This window comes from Pollicipes pollicipes, unplaced genomic scaffold (genome assembly GCF_011947565.3).
Source record: "Pollicipes pollicipes isolate AB1234 unplaced genomic scaffold, Ppol_2.1 Scaffold_2555;HRSCAF=2994_pilon_pilon_pilon, whole genome shotgun sequence".
In the NCBI taxonomy this organism is placed as follows: Eukaryota; Metazoa; Arthropoda; class Thecostraca; order Pollicipedomorpha; family Pollicipedidae; genus Pollicipes; species Pollicipes pollicipes.
The window spans coordinates 12,000,215-12,021,064 of NW_023596136.1; the positions used below are offsets into that span (position 1 = coordinate 12,000,215).

The following is a 20,850-nucleotide window of genomic DNA, read 5'->3' on the forward strand; positions in this document are numbered from 1 at the left end:
CACTGCGCGTGCCTGGTCGGACAGAGGCGCGCCTCGCCGGCTGTTATTAATACTATCGGGCATGTGCGTACGAGAGGGACCACGTGCCGCCCGAGCTATTTCCGGTGAGACTACTCGGTACTGCTCGCAGGCCCTGAAGAGCGCGTCTTTGGAAGAGAGGGAGGGAGAGTAGGGTAGGGGGGGGGGGGGACATCGAGCCACTAATGTCCTCCAGTGAAGTACCGCCAGTTTAGCCACGACAGAGGCCGGACAACATCTGGCGACCGTCAAAGAGACCGACCTCCCGGCTTTCGCAGAGTGTCCGCGTCAGAACGGCGGAACCTCAGCGTAAACATTCGCATTACACGATTGTCTGAGCGTGTCTCTCACTGATTTCACGGCCTGTTCGCGGGCGTCCTTCGTCCGTGAGTCGCGACACTCCCCTTCCTGGCTTCAGCGTCTCGATCCTGCGTCCCTCGGCTCTAAACATCTCTGTCCTAAGCATCTCGGCCCCGAGCGTCCCAATCTTGCGACCCCTTGGTCTTCAGCGCCTGGGTCCTGGCTCCCCAGGCCATGACCGTCCCGATACTGCGTTCCTCGGTCCTGAATGTCTCGATCCTGCGCCCTCGGTCCTGAGTGCCTTGATCCTGTGCCCCTTGGTTCTGGAAGCTCCGATCCTGCGCCCTGAACGCCTCGCTGCCGCGTTGCTCGGCTCTGAACGTCCCGATGCTGAAAGTCTGATCGGCGCGCGGTGGCGCCGAGTCGGATGCGGCCGTCACCGTTATCTCCGTCCGGTCTGGCGTGTGGGGCGGCGGGACTGCACAGGACGCCGTCCAGATGTGGCCCGCCGGCGCCGGCCTCTCTTCCTGCTGCCGGCCGGCGCCCAGCCCGCGCCCGTCGCCCGGGTTCCGGGAGAAGGGAGCCAGGGTTCCGGGAGCAGGGAGCTGGGAGCCGGTATCCGTGAGCCGGAAGCAGGGAGCTGGGAACCGGGAGCCGAGAGCTGGGAGCTGGGAGCTGGGAGTTATGATCCAGGAGCTGGGAGCTGAGAGTCGGTAGCTTGGAGGTGGGAGCCGGGAAGCTTGGGGCCGGGAGCCAGGGTTCAGGGAGTTGGAAGCTGGGAGCCGGGCTTGCGGAGCCGGGATGCGGGAGCAGATGTTCCGCAAGCGGGAGCTGGGTAAGGAGGTTCTGGGAGCCAGGAGGCAGAAGCACAGAGGCAAAAGTCAACTTTCCTTACTCTTGTTTTACATTTATATGGGCCGGACACAGACAGCTTTGTACTTCGTAAGATGCCAACTCTTTGACCAAGACACCACCTGTCTGGCACAACCCACATAATCCACTGAAAAAGGTGAACCTTGGCACATAGCTTTGTGCGACAGCTTGAGACATAGCTTTGTGCGGAATGTAATACAAACAGCTGCTAGTTCCAGGCATTTTTCCGAGTCAACGTTGAGTGATAATTGCTACTGTTCCATACACAGCAGTGAACCAATTCATTGGTCATTAATTGACCACAAGGAACATTATTCACCTCTGAATGCAAGAAATCGACCAGAGCTGCTCCATGTATTGTCTCCGTGCAAAGAGCTGGCATAACCCAATGCTCACCGCACACTGATCACTACAGTTGGTGTCAGTCTGGGAAGGCATGGTCTGGAAAGCCAGTGCATGTGAAAACAAACACAGCATGGACACATTTACGACAAGGAGCTGGTCGGATAGGTGCTGGACCGTCCGCGACAAGACATTGCGAAGATCGCGATATTTGGTGTCGCCGCCACATCGATGGACATTCGCTGAACGATCAGTTCAACGTGGCGTCGCCTACACTTGCCACGTCACCTCATCCCTTTGAGACGCTTAGCAGCCCTTGGCCCTTGAAAGGCATAATGAACAAGACATATACGCCAAGCACCAGTTTCGCACTGGACTTTAAGCTATTACTTCAGGCAGGTGCTCCTAGGATCTTGTATTTTTGGACGAAGTTTTGTGCGAAATGGCTATAGAAGATGGCATAGGACCCTACACCTTAAAAACTTTAAAGAAAGTTCAGTTTTTTGCGTAGACGCTACTCGTTATTGGACTAATTCGATGTATCCGGATAAATGAGCGCAAACATCTACATTTAGTGACCATCTATTAAAACAGTAGGTGCATAGGATTATCTTTTGCCGCCTGATTTAAAAAAAAAAACGAGAGGGCATCCCTCCATGTGATGGCGCCCTGTGAGAGTTGGTGCCCCTTTTAAATTTGATTGGTTCTTCTCTTTGATCATGCTGATCATGCATGCTGATCATGCTGATCATGCTGATCATGCATCTTCCCCGATTTGTAAGGGCGCGTTCTGTCGCGGGGAAATTGTTCAACGAAAGATTGTCTCTTTGATAATTATCCACGAAGATTCTCCATGTATGTTCGGCAGGTCCAGAAAGTATTTCGCAAATTCGTCTCACATGTGTCATGCACAGCGAACGATCATAGCTATACATAGCGAGGAAAAAATGTTCGTCTTGACCATGCTCTGAAAATTTTCCGGGGTTCTCCCCAGGGTGCAAAATAATCTGGGATAATTTTCTGTGTTCGCAGTGCCCAACGCCAGTCCAGAAATTTTCCAATATTCCAGATAAGTTTTCGAGATTATACGACGGCCGAACGCGTCCCAAATACACGCCTGCGCTGGCTGCTTGCCCGTCTCCTGGTCATCAATACACACATACCTTGGCTTAGTTTTGCCTTAGGTCACAAAGATGCGTCCATGTAGCTTGATGTATATACAGCAGAGAATGACTCCAAAGATGAATCACATAACGACATACCACGTTCCCCAGCCTCGGCCCGCTGTTCACACCCACGTGCGCCAGCGGCTGCCTGTAAATCATCAAACGGCGCGGCCGGATGCGGTCCGATATAAATGTTTGGTGAATTTTCAGGAATGCCTCGTCACTTGCTTACTCGAAGACGCTTATACTTGGGTTGTGAAAGTGATGTGCATCAGGCCGCGAGGTACTGAGGACGCTGCGACCGCATTTGCGTTCCTGGTAAAGTGGAAATAAAACCCTGTCATCAAGCCATCATTCTGAACAGGCTGAAGCCAACCCGAAGATCACGTGTGTAAGAATGCTGGCCATCGCGTCATCTTTGACCATGCTCAGATTCAGTCCCGCAGCTCATTAACGCTGCCCACATTTGTCTGAATTCAGAGGGAAAGTTAAATAAATATATTTATAAACCACAACATTTCCTCCTAGAGGAATCCTTGAGCCCAGGCTGGAAAATGTGGAGTTCATGTTGTCCCTTCGAGCTCATGTGCACGGACACATGTACAATCGCGTCCGCCGCTCCCTGTGAAGAAGAGACGAGAACACACTGGCAGCCACTGGGAGAGGGAGTGTGACTCCAGCGATCCTGAAAGCTACAAAAAAGTTGTTCGCCTATGGCTTTGAATGGAAAGAATGGAGCTAAAACATCGTACGTCCCACTCAGTGTTAGCCGGTGGCGCCGCCCCCCGGCAGGCGCAAGAACTACCGCACCAGCGGGACGGCCAATTCACACGTGTCAAACCAAACATATCAAGTGTTGAGGAAATCGCCACGCCAGGATGTTATGGCCTTACGTCTACGTGCGGAAGAGGTGTGGCAGCAGCGGAGTCGTCTGGCGAACGCCGAAAGGTTATTTTTGGCGAGGCTTATGCGCGATTGACTGTGAGCCATATTTTCCGGGCACGCCTCCATAACGGTCATCGCTAAGATATCCGAAAGTAGCAAAATACCCGACAGTGATACCTTTAAAGGAGCTTTAGATAAAGCAGGCATTCAGGAAAGTTCTGAGGTTACGGCGCAGCGTTTCAATGAGCCTACATGCGAACCTTGATATTTCAATGAACATGCGAATGAAGTTGACTAGGACCGATTCACCACACCAGGGGCAAGGGTAGGATTCACAACTGTACCTAAGGAGGCAGCCCCTCCACCCCGCAGTGCACACTCTTGGTGTGTTTCTATGCCACTGTGAGAGTTAATCGCTACTGAAGTGAGTAATTTGTTTAACGAGACGAACCCCTACCAAAAATATCCCTATAAACCAAAGGTATCATTTGAGAGAACAAAAAGCAGTGTCATCGATAGCTTTATTGGCCTAAAATAGCTAGTGACACGTTATGTGCACATTCGAGGAATGCCAAAATTAAATAATGATGTTGGCATTTGATGGTATTTTTGCAGTATTGGAGAATTTTGTATTGATATTTGATTTTATGGGCTTTAAGATAGAAATTCTCTCACATATTCCGAGGTGCCTGCATAAGCTGTTGGCTCCCTGACTTACAGTGTACCGGACACATAGTTATGTCATGAGCATGACCATTTAACCAGTAATGTGCCTTTGCTGAGGACGTGGTGGGCGAGGGCCACAGACAGCTGCTTCTCATGCTCCTCTCGAGTTTCTCTTTTCGGAAAGTCAGGCTGATTAAGCATATAAAAACTTGTTTGAGGGAGGGCCTGTTTAGATACAGAATATCCAGCGCAATGGTATGATTTATAAATCGCCTTTCGTTTTCCAAAAAGTTTTCTCTGGACAGCAAAACCATTTCGTAAAAGTTTTGGATCCAACGTGTGGGCCTAGTGGGATTGGAGTGTCACCTGGTAGTATTTCCAGATGGACTATACTAGACTAGAAGGACTGCTAAACCAGAACGAAGATGCAGTGACAACACAACAACATGGCAGTCCCCCCCACACACGGCCCTGCCCAAGCCAACACCCCTTTAGTTATTACAGCGCTCAATGAAAACTCTTTGGAATGGCACCTAATGGTTTATGAGACAAGCATGCAGCTTCAGAGATAAGCATGCAGCCAAAATATCAGCCCATCTATATCTTCATTCTTCTGGTCTTTTTTCTCGGGGAATAAGGTTACTCCTATTGTATTATCTATGTGAATAATGTTCTTTGCAAATTCACTACAAATTACAAATGCGAATGAACAACTTACTTCTACATCACTCTAACATGATTTTCGCTCGGATTAATCCCTTTAAGAACGTGGACATGAATACTTGATGCTTGTTTTCGTGCATATTCTAGTTCTTCGTCGAATGTCAGACAGAAAGATAGCCCTATCTTCTGCGACTAACAACGCTGCGATGATATCGCCTTATCGACTGATATACAGAAATCAGTCGTGCAAGATTGCGTGACATCATATACTGATGGAAGTATTAATGCGCTGCGTAAATAAGACACAGTGCATGGAGGCAAGTGGTGTGCACAGTATTTCACTGTTTGACATCATCAGCTGAAATGCCACCTAATGCAGCAGGGGTGAGAAAAGCTTCTGATTTACCGGGTATGCTCGGTAACAAAAACTGGCACATTCGCGAACCAATTGATGACAAATTTCCGAAACTGAAAACAAGTTTCAACAGGCAAGACCACATTACAACAAATTAGCCCACCTCGACAAAACTCAAAGCCTAGCATTCGTCTGACGTTTTGCTGTGTAAGCAAGTTGAGGCATAAGATGTGGCCAAACATAGCAGCTTTAATCAGGATAGTTCTTAGCAGGTGACAGAAACATACTACAAACTATATGCTGTGCTAGTGCTGATACCACAGATCAGTGGTGACACAGTATTCTTCCACTGTCCCTCAGATCAGTGCTTTCCACAGATTTTTGCAGCCAAGATTTACTTCACATGCTAAACAGTATAAAATACTAAATAACTATGCTTATTGCTAGTCGTAAGAATCGCGGCTGGCCACAGCACCTCGCGACGAACGTGATTGGTTTGCTACGCTGCGTTTTTAAGCGTCGTGCCATTTGAGACAGATGGGCTTGATTGCTCGCCACTTGGAAATGCGTTGGGTTCAATGCAAGGCGGTGGGCTGTTGTTGGCTGTGTTCATGTTGTTAGAAGCTGATTGGCCAGGCAAACATAGCCAACCGTCAGTTTTTTAATGGAATAGCGTTAAAAAGCCCTACGGATCTAGAAGAATTGTTTCTTGTGGATATCTGAGCCGTAGCCTCAGAGGTAAACGGATGTCGTTGGAGCGACACATGTAAAGCATTCATCGAGGGCTTCCTGCTAGTGAGAGGAACAGCGGCTTCAAGGTAAGGGGTCGAGCATCGCTGGTGTAGGCCTCTCACATTTCCCGCTGCACCTCGGAATTAGCGCACTGCTCGATGGACAAGCGTGAGATAAAACACTTTAAGTCGTCATCATATTGCAATAACGCTAAATGAAGGTGCTAGAGGTATTCAAAAATTCGTTTTCATCTGTTGATACCATTATTGCACGGGTTTTGCTCTGAATAATTGGGATCATGCTAGGAAGTGCAAGTTCTGCACGGGCAATGATTGTGCGAGGATAAAGTCGCCAACGCTTCCAGCTGATTTTACGATGGCGTCACGAAAACAAAAGTGATACTGTTTCAGGTGCTTCCAGAACCACATTATCGGTAAATGTAGGGCTATGGGGATGCAGTTATGCAAAATACGTCGCGGTGAGGGATGGAAGGGGGAGAGGGAGAGGTTCAGGAAGAAAAAATGCCTGAGCCTGCCTCCGAAATGCACTTAAAGCAGTTTTCTTCCCAGATTTGGCACACTTTTTCGCAATCGGAACAGGGTTGTAGTCTCTCAAAATTAGTTCTTGGGCAGATGAACTCTCCAACTTATGATAAATTCAAAATAATGGATAAAATTATAGCTAAAAATATTATACTGCATCCCTGGGTAGCAGGCACAATCCCACTTTATCCCCCCCCCCCCACACCTCCAAACTATAGGACACTACAATAGAACTATACTGAATAGGAAACTATACGCATTTAGGCTGGTTATGTTAAGTATGCCCTTATCAGATATTTCTATAAGGTAAATCTCAACCAACATTCAGTATTTGATGGTCGGGAAATAGAACTAAATTGCAAATAAACTCCCGAAACGAAAATATTTGGTGGTTATGCCGCATTGCATTTGGGTCGTCTTTTTGTGGTTTATCATATTTAGATATATTGCGACGTTTTCTGAAAGATTTGACTCCGGGTGGCGATTCAGACGGTTTCAAAATTCATCGGAGACCGAAAAGGCACTTTTTCACCACCCGTAATGCAGCACCCCGGCTTGTTCCAGAACTACCACTATAGTCGTGCAGCGAATGTAGTGCACGAATTGTACAGTGAACGACTGAGCAAGGTAAACTGACAAAGGCACAAGCTTACGGTGGGCTCACCATGCCGAAAAACCAGGAGTTTAAAGGTATTCCTTGCTAATGTGACGTTTGTCAGTTAGGGCCGAGTTGTATTCAATCGGGACGTTCATTTTAAACGTTCTTGTTCTCGAGTTTAAACGCGACTTCTACGGCCCATGGATGCTACTATGAACATGTTTGGTGCACTTCGCTTCCAACAAGGCAGCAGACCCAACGACTTGCAATTCAACTGCGGGCAACTTTCCGACGTGAAAGAGCCGCCGACCTCGCCCGAACGTAGGGTTGTTCAAGAGGTGATGTTGGTGATATCGCTGATCTCCACACAGCATTCAACTTTCACCTCAATTTGTTTAATTCAAATGAAACATGGGTGTTACTTTGCCTTAAAATGCTGCTGCATGCCAGCATTTTCGTCGCAATATTGTATTACAGGCTCTAACACTAGCCCATCGCAAATGTGGATTAAGTGTAGCAGCATGTGACGCTAGATGTCGTTCTTTTGCAAGCTACAAAGTGTTTTCACGATCACCGAAAGCCATTCTTGGCACGACCTGTTTGTATCCACTCCAGTGACCGCTTTGCAAGGTAAACGTTACTCTATCACAAGGCACATCATTCACGCACTCGTAATAAACTCGTTCATTTCGCGCCGCAAAACACACCAACGTGGTTATAGGATGAAATAATGCGCACGCATCACATAACAAATATGGACGAAAGACTTTCATGTCACCTGATATTATAAATCAATTGTTGAATTTCCGTGACATTTTCCAAGCTCTTGTATCAACTAGAAGCACGAAGACCACATTCCCCATAATCGACAACCCAATGACTCACTCGAACAAACATCAACGAATGGTCGGAAAACTAAAAGCGAGCAATGGACAAAATCTAAGATCTTGTTTGCAGATCCAAGATCCAAAATCCCAAAGATCCGCATAGCATACATAAGGCATTGCATAAAAAATTCACGTGACCTAAACACTGACCGCCATCCAAATACTGCCACGTGACAAGTGAGGACTCGTTTTTCTTTTCTTACATAGCTCTACACCACCAAACGGCTGGCAATGATAGCATAACCATCAGCCTAGCATCAACACGGCCCCTGACAGAGCGCGGTCCAGCGGCGTATCAGTGCGGGCTGCCCGCCTCGCTCCTGCCCGGCGCCTGCGGCGGCCCCCAGCCCGGTAAGCGAGGTCACCGGCGGCGGTACTGACCTGAGCGAGCCGGAGAGCCTCATGGTGGCCGGCGGCGGCGCCCGGTCAGCCGGCCGGTACACACGTGCGTGTCGAGCAGGCGCTGGCCAGCGACTGAGGCGGCGCGGGTAGCCCGGTCGGCCGCAGCTGCCGGCGCCGGATGTGCCCTCCGCAGCCGGCGCCGGCTGGCATACACCCGCACACACACACACACACATACAGACACACGCACGCACACACACGCATACATACACGCACACGCCTGCTTACACGCATCCGTACACGAACCGACGCAAAAGCACACGTGCGTACACACCCGTACGCATAACGGCAGTGCACGCGCGCATATGCCCGCTTGTTGGTGTCGCTCGTACTTACCGTCTAGCCGTTTCGTTTCAAAGTTTTTTTCCGAAGGAAGTACAAATAGATTCGTACAGAAATCACGTCAAACGAAAGCATGGACCGGGCCAGGTGGCAGCAACTTATTTTAAAATGTCAGCTTTACCTTCTCATGAGAGCATGTGATCAACTAAAAAAAATATTTTAAAAGCCTCAGCAAGATAGGCCATTGAGCATTTCAAAAGATGTATTTCACAATTTTGAATCTTACATGTCATGTTACGATTGGTAATATTTACATAGAACGGCTAACACTCACTAAGAAGCAAGTGGATTGGTAATTATGGACTCATTTTGGCCGTTATGGAAAACGCAACTTCGGTGGCGAGATTGACTTTTTGTTGCATACAAATTCTTGCCTGAATACTTGTCAGAAATTTGTTCACTTTTGTGTAAAAACTTGGAACCTATTGGGCGGGAGGTGACCAGTACTCTCGTTCGGCCCCCATGAATTGGTCGCTGAGGCATGGCAGGGTCGAGTCTTACTGTACGCTTCAGCTGACCGTCACGTACACGGCAGTCGCAGACATGTCGGACCAGACGCTTGGAGGAAGCACGCGTTCTTCGTGTCACGTCAAGTACTGTGTCGAGTGTTCAGGTACTCAGTGCTCAGGTGCTTCAGGTGTTCAGGTGTTGAGTGTTCCCGAGGCATAAGGCGCTTAGCCTAGGCAAGGCAAGTTTTGGTAGACGTAAACGTGGCAAGTTTACTTCTTGCTACGCTTAGCCTAGGCAAGGAGCAAACTCACAAAGCTGACTTGCTTTGTGAGTTTGTTCCTTGCCTTGTCTTGCTCCTTGCTCCTCCATCTGTCCCTTCATGCCGCAGATCGTACACGTTTGGCGTAATGTTTGCTCTTCTATTCAAACTGTCGCAGTGCGACGTCGCATGAAAATCGTCTGCCATAATTTATGTGATATATGAAGAGCGCATGTAAACATCTTACATGACCAACAGAGCCCCACCTGCGACACGCTGGTAACTGGTGTGGGTAGGTCACAGGTCTGACATGCAAATGTCTGCAGGCCAAGCACCCCCAGCTCCAGGCTATAGGTCAGCGCAGGTAACAGCCTCCTGAAGGTGGCGCTTCAGGCTCATGGCGCGGTGCGTCACGGATGTCTAGCCCCTGGGATGCCATCTTTGCTTAAAACGCTTCTTTAGTGCGCAGCGTGCACGCTTTCCAAGTTGACTGTATCAAGCTCCCACAGAAGTAGAAACGTTTGGCGACAGTCGCCCGATTTGGACGCAGCTAGGGTTTGGACTAAAGCTTACATTCAACCTCACGCCCTGAGGGCCACTGCGGGTCGTCGTATGTGCGGTTAGTTTGAGGTAAATCCACTCAGAGTTTCGTAACCTGTGAGAAAAATCCAGCTGTTCTGTCTAAACACGAACGCGCTGTTATTTATACGTACGCAAGACAGCCATCAAACCAGGTGCGCCATGATCTACACAGTGCGTTTTCCGTGTATCCACAAACCGGCGTAGGACGATCGACATAAGCAGAGATCGGATAACGGGATTCTCTTAAGAGGAAAGCATCGCAGCGCGATGCATTACACGGGGCAGTTTCCAAGTCATGCAGGACTATGTGCGGGAGTGCCACAGGTGAACTGGGACCAAGAGGGGCAGATAAGGTTGATGTTGAACGATTGTCAAAGTGTTTTATCATCTTGTTGTCTAGAAACGGAACCAAAAAACAAAACACTAGAACACGTGCGACCTGATGAATCCCCCGGGTGCAAGGCTGATGATCACAAAGGAAATCTGTGTGTGTGTGTGTGTGTGTGTGTGTGTGTGTGTGTGTGTGTGTGTGTGTGTGTGTGTGTGTGTGTGTGTGTGTGTGTGTGTGTGTGTGTGTGTGTGTGTGTGTGTGTGTGTGTGTGTGTGTGCGCGTGTGCGCGCGCGCGCGCGCCTGTGTGTGTGTGTGTGTGTGTGTATGTGTGTGTGTGTGTGTGCATGTTCGTGTGTGCTTTGTGCTTGTTCTTTAAAAAGTGAATCAAACCCAGCATCCATGATCTTTTTTATGTTTTTGATTGCTCTGAACTAATGATCAGATGACCTGATAGCATACTCAACTCTTTGTCAAGGCTCGTTTAAAATGACACCAAAGCTCATAATAAAAGGGAACCAGAGATTGTCCTGGTACCGGGTATATCGCTAAAAGCATTACTCCGTATCGGACATTTTCTCGAGCAATAGTTTTGGACAGAACCGATATGAATACGCGTTGGCAAGATCCAAGCTTTCACGCGACACTTTTAAACTGATTTCCCACCTAGAGGCATAATTTTGTGAAGTACGGGCATAACACACGAATACCGAATAAGTACGTAACATAACGCGGACCATTCGTGAATCTGGCGTAATCATCTCTAGTAGGCACCAACCGTTATCAGCGACACACAAAACACTGGACAACCCGGTCCTCTGCGCCCTAACTGCGGCCCTCCATACAGATTGAGGGCTCCATGCGCATTTGTTTGCTGATAAGAGGTTCCAAGCAGAGGATGTACATCACTTCTAGAGCGATGAGTCTCCGTGTTTGTGTAAGCCGTGCGATGGCTGTTTCGTTGTTTAGCATTTGGTGTCAGGTGGCATTTGTGTTGAGTATTTGTGTGGGGGAGGGGGAGGGGGGCATGCCGTCTTGTGGGTGCATTTTCTGGAAACTGTTGCGGTGCGACTGATATATGTACTGTAAGGAAGGAGTACACAGTCTCCTATATTGCGTTTATAGTGATATATGACGACATTTTCTTTGAGTGGAGTTGGATCGTGTGAAAATTGAAAATTGAAAATAGGAAAATTCATATCATGAGCATTGGTGCTCCTTAAAACGACTATCGGGAAGGTCTTATAGACGTCCGAAGATCGATCGAAAGAAGCCTTGAAAAGGCCATCAAGGCTGAGATCCCTATAATTTTAACAAGGTTGCATAAAAATAATTCTAATTTTACTAACTTTTCCTTCCTAAATGTGCTCATATATATATATATATATATATATATATATATATATATATATATATATATATATATATATATATATGTATGCATATATGGCAATTTCCACAACAAAGCAAATCGATGTTTATGACCTTGGTCGTCTGTGCCAGGCTTCATATGGTACTTTTGTGGTTTTCAGTAAGCATACAAGGCGATCTGCTGCCGAAATACTCTCATACATGCAGCCAAAGCCATGAGAAATGAGTGCACAAAAACAAAACAAAAGTATGGAATGCGCGCATGATGGGCACATGCATTAAAAACATATTTCAGATGTGTCACAGAAGCCCGCCACAAACATAGTTCGAGAGGGGGGCTATAGCCCTCCAAGCCTTGAGAAAATGGCACAAAGTCGGAAAGTGACTCGTTTTAGGACCCGCTTTGAGGGAAGGCTAGACCAGTTTTCTTTGTTCAGCTCTCCCTCCAACTTTTACAAAACTATGCCTCGTTCCACGTAAGTGTTCCGTAACAAATAATGCCTACTCCATGCCACACGAACACTCGCAAAGTTCATATTGGTGTCACCTACAGGGGACCGTGGTATGCTGGTTAAGTGGTGCAGTGATTAAGTCTCTCGGATCAGGGCCTATCGGTTCCTGGGTTCCAGTCCCTGCCACACCACTGGCGAGTCACTCATGGTACCTAGTAAACTTACCCCGTCTCGAGAGGAACTTAGTGGTCGGTGAGCCGCAAAACCCAAACCATTATTACGAATGGCCTAATGCGCCTGAGTCCCGCACAAGTTCGGCCTCCTGGCTTGAGTGAAGCGCAGGTCGGTACGGAGCAAAGCCCTGAGGGCTTCTTCAGTCAGCACTTTTCTCACAGCAGAAGACGTAAACCATATTTGTGAGTAAATACCGTTAATCATTTGGGATGGTTTCGCTTCTAAACAGATCAACAAACGTAAAGGACAATACGATCAGCGGCTAAAGCAAACCGATTCTGCAGGGCTTCGCGGAAAGTGTGTGGGCGCTTTGTCTTACTTCTGTGCAACCACACACTTCCACTCTCACCAGCCAAACACTAGCCGCAGCTCAGGTGTGCACACGTTGTTTGTGTCACCGATATTACAACGTTTAATATGCGCTATGGCGCAAACACAAACCAAAAAAGGTCCTCCCTCTCTTAGGCTGGTGTACATGTTAATATTACTTCACGATTACTATTACTTTTAACTATTGCTATCATTATTAAGCAGAGCAGGAATAAAGCCTTAAACAATAAGCTTTAAGCATAGCAGAAATATATCTCCGACCGAAACAGGGCACAGCAAGGATGCTGTGCAATCTGATATCAGCGGCACCTTGCACCATTCCATTTCGGTGGTCGTCTAGGCTTTTCAATATCGTAGCATTCGTTTTGGTTTTAATACCCTTGGAGGACCCCTGTGAATATGAGTGTTACACTGGGCGAAGATTTTTTTGTACTAACGTCGCTGGAGGCTTTCTGCAGAGTAGCCTTTTGTTAGACACAAGTCGGTCTGCAATCTGTAGAAAGAACGCAAGATGCTGTGAGTTACCATTTCAAACATGCTTGAGATAGCACAGTGCGGCTTTAAGAGGCCTTGAAGTACCAGACTGATGCCTGATCAAACATCGTTGAAAATTATTTCATAGCAGAAGGTTCTAAAGGGACGTGACACCCCTGCATCATCCACGAATAACATTTACAAGCACTTTCATCCGTGAGTAATGCCTTTCATGCACTCATCTTTCAAAGTGAAATGCGTTAGATTCGCTTCTTAGTTTTAGCTTACTTTTAGTTTTACATTTGCTTACATGGCGTACATCCGAGACATTCACTAACTTCGTAATAGATCGTAATACGTAATACGATGCGTGACATGTCATAATATGAAGTTATAGTCGCTACCTGTTTTTATTTACCCGCACTCCATTTATTCATACGAAAATGTAAGCAACAATTCCTGGCCCATGGACGCCACGGGTCAAGCGTCGGGACTTATCGGTTGTTTTTCAGGTTGTATTTTTCAATACAAAACATAGGAAATTGGCTTTCACCTCCCCCATCTGACAGAACACCAATCGACGGCAACCTGTTCCAACTCCTACACGACGGAATTTCCGGTGTTTTCGACGACGCAGTGTTGATCTGCGTGTGGGGCGGCACGCGGCCGTGACCCCGCCTGACGCCGCCGGCCGCGGGTCGACAAATGCTGGACACGCGGGGCAGCGCCGTGTCGGAGAGCGGCCGCCGTTCGGCGGCGCCGCCCGACCGGCGGCGCAGCTTCCAGGCGGAGAGCGCCAGCTCGCTAGCCACGCCCGTGGAGGTCACGCCGCCGCCGCCGCCAGCCGACCTCATCTCGCACCGGGCCGAGCTGTTCCGCTCGCGTCTCATCGAACACTTCAGGTCAGCGCACTGAGCCTGGATCTGCGGCCGTGTTTTTTGCTGAGCGGTTGCGGTAGTCGGCGAGGGCAGCCGCGGTATCGGTGATACCAGCTAATGCACCGGTGATGGGTAATGCGGATGATGCAAAGTGCCAAAAAACATCAGTTTTTCGGCCAAGCATGCCGTAACACGAAGCGTGATGCTTTTATTGACACAACACGAAACCTTGAAGTGTGAGTGGTTCTTTTACTCAGGCATTCAGATTTGTCTGGCAGACGGCTGCTGGTCACGCTTGGTATCTTATGCCACAGTTACAGGCACACCTTGCTTTTACATGCGCTCCTGATTACCTGATGCGCCTCCTATCTGGTGCTGCTTGAGAAATGCTACTTCAGGCTTGCCGCGTCTGGCGGGATGCACACTACCTTCAGTCATGTTTGCTGAGTGTTTCAGCCATGCCGATACGTTGCAGGCTGCTGGACGCTGGCATCGACGAGGACGGCAAGTTGGAGGCGTCGACTGTGACGTCACATCAGTTGGTCGACGCTTCTGAGGAGGTCTTCCAGAGGGCATTGACGGACACACCTTACGGTCTGGTCAGCTTTTCGATGTTGTCACCTTTGGACCTAGAGAAGCAGCTAAAGGCCCAGAACACGGATAAGAGGATGATGAGGCTGGAGTATCGGCTCGGAAGGAAAATCGTCCCGATGATCCGAATTGGCGCAGGAAAGATCCTCCGGTCCAGGTTCTTTGATGGCTTTATTCTTGCCCTGGTAATCTTGAACTCTTTGACGCTGGGTGTGCAAGCGGAATTCAGAACCAACTTCAGAAACGGTACGGAGGTACCCTCCAACGAGATGCTCAACACCTACCTAGACTATTTCGACCGGATGTGCTTGGTGATGTTCGTCGTCGAGATCTTGCTCAAGTGGATAGACAACTTCATGGATTTCTGGCTCAGCGGCTGGAACATCTTCGATTTCGTCGTTACCTTGCTGTCGGTGGTGCCTGAATTGATGCGCGCTTTTGCCAAAGAAGCTCGAACGACCTCGATGCACTCCTACTTCAAGGTGGTCAACAACATCCGTATCTTCCGCATTTTCCGTTCGCTGAAGACGGTGACACGGATCGAGAAGGTGCGCCTGCTGGTGTCCGCCATTATCAACGCCTTTACGGCCATGGTGTTCATCACTATCCTGCTCGGCGTCTTCCTTTACATCTTCGCCATATTCGGAGTGATCGTGTTCCGCGGACCAACCGACGAGCTGGAGGACGAGACAGGCAAGGAGTGGAACCGCTTCGGCAACATGTGGGCCGCTATGGCGACCCTCTTTCAGATCTTCACGCTCGACAACTGGTTAAACATCGCGCGACAGATGGCCAAGACCGGTGGTAGCCTCACCTACTTTTACGTCATCCTCTGGATCCTTATCGGCTCATTCATCTTTAACAACATCTTCGTCGGCATCATGGTGAACAACTTTCAGAACATCCGCAACCAACTCTTTCGTGAGGTGAAGGAGATAGAGCAGACACATCGGATCGCCCAGGAGACTATCGCTACCATCGAGTCGGCCACCGACGGGCTGGCGGTCGAAGATCGCACTCATTCCTCCGTCGACCCATCGGGACAGCCGAAACTCTGGGAGCGTACGGTCAGCAACAATTTGGAATTGCTACAGCGGCGCTCTCAGGAGACGGTCTGGCCCAAGGACACGCTGTTCCAGTTCTTCTTGTTGATGGAGGCGCTGCAAGAAAACATGGAGGAGCGCATGGAACTGCTAATGTTGGCCAAGGATGCGTTAGCGACGTTGCAGGACGACTGAAGATGTGTCGTTTGGTTTGCGGGACGGTTGAAGACGCATAAACCTCTACTGGACTAAAGACACGGGTGATTCTTCAGATAACTGAAAAGCTGGTGATTTTGTTCATTTACTGAAAGGTGCTGGTTAGCCCTGCAGAATATCTAAAGGTGCTGGTCGACATGCAAAATGATTGAGATTGCGGGTGCCTCTGTAGGACAAGTGAATGTCCTGGCACATCCTGTCATACATTCAGTGATGAGCACAGCCGGCAAAGATGGGCCTGCCATATGTGGCGTTGGCACAAAGAACGGCTGGGTTCGAGCTCTGAACTCAATCTCGGTCGGCATCCAGGCCGACAGAAGGAGGGAATATCAGGAGGGCCTGGTTGGTGATCTGATCCAGTTTATAAGAGCTTGTGATTGCGATCACGTTGTAGAGCATTGTTCGGCTTAATGGAATGTTACCTTGTGATTAGCCGGATAATCTGTGCTCGCATTGGTGATTTGATCCTTGTGCACTGAGGAGCGTCGGCTGGTATGCTGGATCGCCTGGATCTGTCGGCTGCCATACTGGATCGGCTGGATTGGTCAGCTGATATGCTGGATCGGTTAGATCGGTCGACATGATCCTGCTGTGCTTGGATCTTAGCTCAGTCGACTGTGCGCGAATTTTTGCAACTCTGCAATGGGTGTACATTTTAAGTCATGTTAGTGAACGTTCTCCATCAGGCAATACATTACAAGAAGGCTGTGGTTTTTTGTCGCCAATTTGTGTTGCAGTATTTGCACAGGAATGTTGTGTTGATATTGCCACCTTGCGTCATGTGGGTACTTTGTGTACAACAGTATGCGCGGGCCCCTTGACACGAAATACATGAATTTTACAAAGGCGTTCGTTGGCTATTGATAGTGTTCACACCAGACCGGAAGCATTTATGAGCGTACTTGATTCGTGGATGTCGTCTCTGCTCCGCAACTATGGCTCACACGATCGCACAAAATGTTGCACTGGTCCTGTCATAGGCGTCATCAACCCGGCGACTTTTCTTAAGCTGGCTCGAGATCGAGGTCACATCAGGCAAAATCTCCAGGCGACGTTGAGTTTGCCCATAGAAGTTCACATTCATATGAGTGCTTGATTTCACTCCGAGGAAATCCATGGCGATCTCAACTTACGCCACGTGAGGCTGATTTCTTATTTAATTCTGAGGAGTGCAGCATAGCTTTGAGCTGACTCTCCGACCCCATACAAGGAATACATAAATTGATCACGTTCATTATCAATTTCGGAATTTATGAATGAGTCGATTCTGATGGCAGAAGTATAGGAGGTAAAGGATTAACGAACCCCGATAAACCTTCATAGTGCATACGTTTTGATAAAAGTGCTGCGAAAAGCATACCTAAAAATTCCGTTGATCACGTCAAATGGGCCAGCCGGATGCAGTCAGCTGTTTACTGTTGCATTAATGTTTCAGCAAACTCTTAGCTGGTTGTAGTCTCAAGTTGGCAGATTTCACATTCTAAGGGTTTGCTGAACATTCAGGGTAACTGTGGAGGCGTTGCATGGTTGAAATATTACTTGTATCAGGTCGTTTTTCGACTCGGAATGGTGCATCGTCAAAACGTGCCGAATATGACTGGTGTAATGGGCATGTCGAAAGTCCTGAGAATGGTTGCGGTGTCAGGGCTTTGTTTTTAGGGTTGGTTTTTGTCCACGTGGTAACGCTATCTTGCATCACATATATGATTGCGACAAGGCTTTCCAAATTACTTCTACGTTATTTTCATCAAAATCGGCTTACCTGCAGCATGCTAGGGACCAATCACCTGAACAAGATTCCCACTCCATCGAGCTGCTTTGTTTTGCCCAAGATGACATATATTTCACTCCAAGACCAATTGGCAGTATGGTTAATCCGCTCTGGAAGCCAGATTAAGTAAATTCAGCTTGCCCTTGATTTAAAGCCAACGGAGTTGTTGACATGTGGGGGTAGTTTTACAGTGCTATCGTGCTTTGATACTCTACTCATCGTTATCTTTTTTGAGCGAATGGAGATCTTGGCACGCCTGACTCGCTAACGGGTGTATCAGCAGCCATGTTGAAATACCGAAATGCATGAACACAGACCGGTTCGCAGTCGGATTTTGATGCATTGTCTAGATTAGTCCAAATCATTGCAAGCATGGCAAATTTCTCGTCAACGCTATATTCTAAGCATTTTTCTTTGGGTTAAGCTTGTTGAAAAAGGACATGGACTTAAGGCTCTTGAGAAGGAATGCATCATGACCCAAAACATATTTCTGCCTCTCGAAATGAGCATTCGGCTACGCCCAATGCATTGTGTGTCAGAGTCAGAACCGATTACGCCGAAGCGGAATCAGACACAAGCATATTTCGTAGCACCGAAATCGGCGTTGCTGATGCCGAAAACTCTAAGTGGAATGCTGCATATTTGAAGATATTAAAGCAAGCATCAGATATGATGAAACAATCTCAACTATAACTTTCGGAATACTTCTAAGTGGATAAGACTGCTGAAAACAGTACAAACTCTATCTTAAGTAGATATGTTTTTCGATACGCCATTGTTTGATTACGTCATCGTACCCTGTACAGCATTGATTTAGAGCCAGTCGACGGCCGTTATATCTAGAAAGCGTGCTTACGAACGCCAGATATGAACGACTCGACCATTATATGTGTCTGGCCTTGATCGTCACATGAATTATAGAATGACAGGATTTCGATGGTGTCATTACATCACAAATGCCACGGTAACCTTGAAAAACTCGCCCCAAATAAGCTCCACAGCTTCGTGGGCATGTAGATAGGAACCTAGAGGGTTTGGATATTGAGAAGACAGGGCTGTGAACTGCACAGAATGATCTTCAAGACGGTTGTTCCAGTTCAAAACCCCATATGAATGTGGAACGCTCTCCTAAATCTCATGCTCGCTGTTTTGGCCACCTGCGGTCTCCAGGGCTTGTTTCCGTCACGATAGCCTCGCTTCCTGCTGTGGTCAGAGCTCTCAGGTCACCCGGCGTTCGCTGACCGTGTGTCGTGACAGATCAAGGTATGAATAAAGGCCGGAACCGGATAATAAGGTTCATTGGTCGATTTGTGCATCTATTTACCTTCTACAGCTGACAGGTTATCTGTGTGGTGGAGAGGGCAAATGTTTCGACATTGATTGATAGTTGATGGGGAGCTAAGGATTCAAAAGATAACCAGGAACTGGCATTTTGGCAAGTGCAAAAATTGATGAGATGTTTTGGCCCTAATCTGTCTGAAGCGATAAAAAGGAAAACACTGTCTCAAAATGAGCCAACAAAGCAACGTTTGACGTCTTTTTAAAAGTATTGTAAATACAGAAGTAAAAATAAGGATATAACAAAACATTTAAAACTAATAATTGGGAACAAAGCCGGGACAAGTGTTGCACCTGCTGCCCGACAAAATCGTTCTTCTCGCACTGAGCATGATTATCGCCGTTACGACCCCTCATCATCAATATGGCAAAACCGACCTGTTCCATGGTGCCATAATCTCATCTCACGCTACCTGTTAGTACACGTTAAAGGCTGCTTGAGTTTACCTGTCTTTGATGTTTTCTGGGCTTCAAGTTCAAGCACTGCAATCTACCTGCAAGCTACTGGTGTCCAGGCTCAATGGACCCTAATGGTCATCACTACCAAAACCGCGCACAGACTCATCCGACCCTTATGACCGTCACTTCCAATGCCGTGCAATGCTACCATGGATAAAGATGAACACCGATTCTGGCACAGATTGTCGAGGAATAATAATTTAAGTTCGGAAACATCAGTCGTAGCAAATATCGGACGAGTTCAGTTTTTAAGCCAATGCGCACAACTTGACACCAGCTTGCTGATCAACCCTTTCCAAAATTGTACATCATTACGGATCTGGGCTTTGAGGTGAGCACGTTGTAAATTGTAATTAAGTGCGAATGGTGAGATGAAAGTTCTTATTCTTACAACGACCGACCTTCAGGACACCAAGAGGTAATGGTTCAATGGCGTTGCCAAAAAAACAACATTGGCCGTATTGACAAAACTCAACATTTCAAACTATGCCCTTGGTCATTCATCTCCGTAGCACGCCTCACGACGTCCCACTCATGACCTGAGCACGCCTCACGACGTCCCACTCATGACCTGAGCCCGGCCCATTACGTCCCACTCATGACCTGAGCCCGGCCCACTGCGTCCCACTGGTGACCATAAGCACAGCTTGAAACGTCAGTTTCGTCAATTTGACATGTTTTCTTAATAACACGTCGCTTAATCATTGCCTCCCGGCATACTGCGGTTTGATGTTCGTATGAATACAAACTCCGAGCTCGCAATGCTGAAAAGCCAAGAGTTCAGGGAGCAGCAATGCGCTGAGAAGTCTTGTTATTTACAGCGTGCTCACTTTTTGCTAGGGCATATTGAAGCGACACCGGGGCACGTGCCCCTTAACGAAATTTATCCATGGACTAACTTTTTTTTACTTTAAAGACAAATGAAGACAAGGAAATTGAGCATATGCAACGTTTCAACGCATCATACGTGATATTTGACCGCCTGCGGTGAGATATGATTTATTTTTTACTAACAACTTTGAATTAGACTCATCGCGGCATTGTTCATACATGCTATAGTATTTCATGTCCATAAGGCGCATGGGCGCCGACTGCTCTCCGCTGGCCACCTTCTATAGGCCGGCTGGAATAGTGTACATATTCTAGCACTTTAATCAAGTGATCAATCCGTGTTACCATCACACACCATTGTGCGAGGGAAAAACTATGACGTCAGGAAACTACACCAATGAAATGTCTCAAAACCTGTGGTACGTCACTTGCACTTCCCGAGCTTATGGACAGTCTACCTTGATCACAACAA

At 47.8% G+C, this 20,850-nt stretch overlaps 2 protein-coding genes across 2 annotated transcripts in view; one reads left to right on the plus strand and one right to left on the minus strand.

Moving 5' to 3' along the window:
- LOC119108981 (papilin-like) overlaps positions 1-8,484 on the minus strand; it is a 35,740-nt gene extending 27,256 nt beyond the window's left edge. The window contains exon 1 of the mRNA XM_037232532.1: positions 8,409-8,484. Within this exon, the coding sequence (XP_037088427.1) occupies positions 8,409-8,431 (23 nt within the window). The 5' untranslated portion in view covers positions 8,432-8,484. The remainder of the gene's footprint in view (positions 1-8,408) is intronic.
- Positions 8,485-13,956: 5,472 nt separating this feature from the next.
- Positions 13,957-16,719, plus strand: LOC119108992 (cation channel sperm-associated protein 2). Its single transcript, XM_037232539.1, has 3 exons — positions 13,957-13,982; positions 14,031-14,153; positions 14,605-16,719. The coding sequence occupies exons 1-3, from the start codon at positions 13,957-13,959 to the stop codon at positions 15,956-15,958; spliced, it is 1,503 nt and encodes a 500-aa protein (XP_037088434.1). The 3' UTR covers positions 15,959-16,719.
- The last annotated feature ends 4,131 nt before the right edge of the window (positions 16,720-20,850 follow it).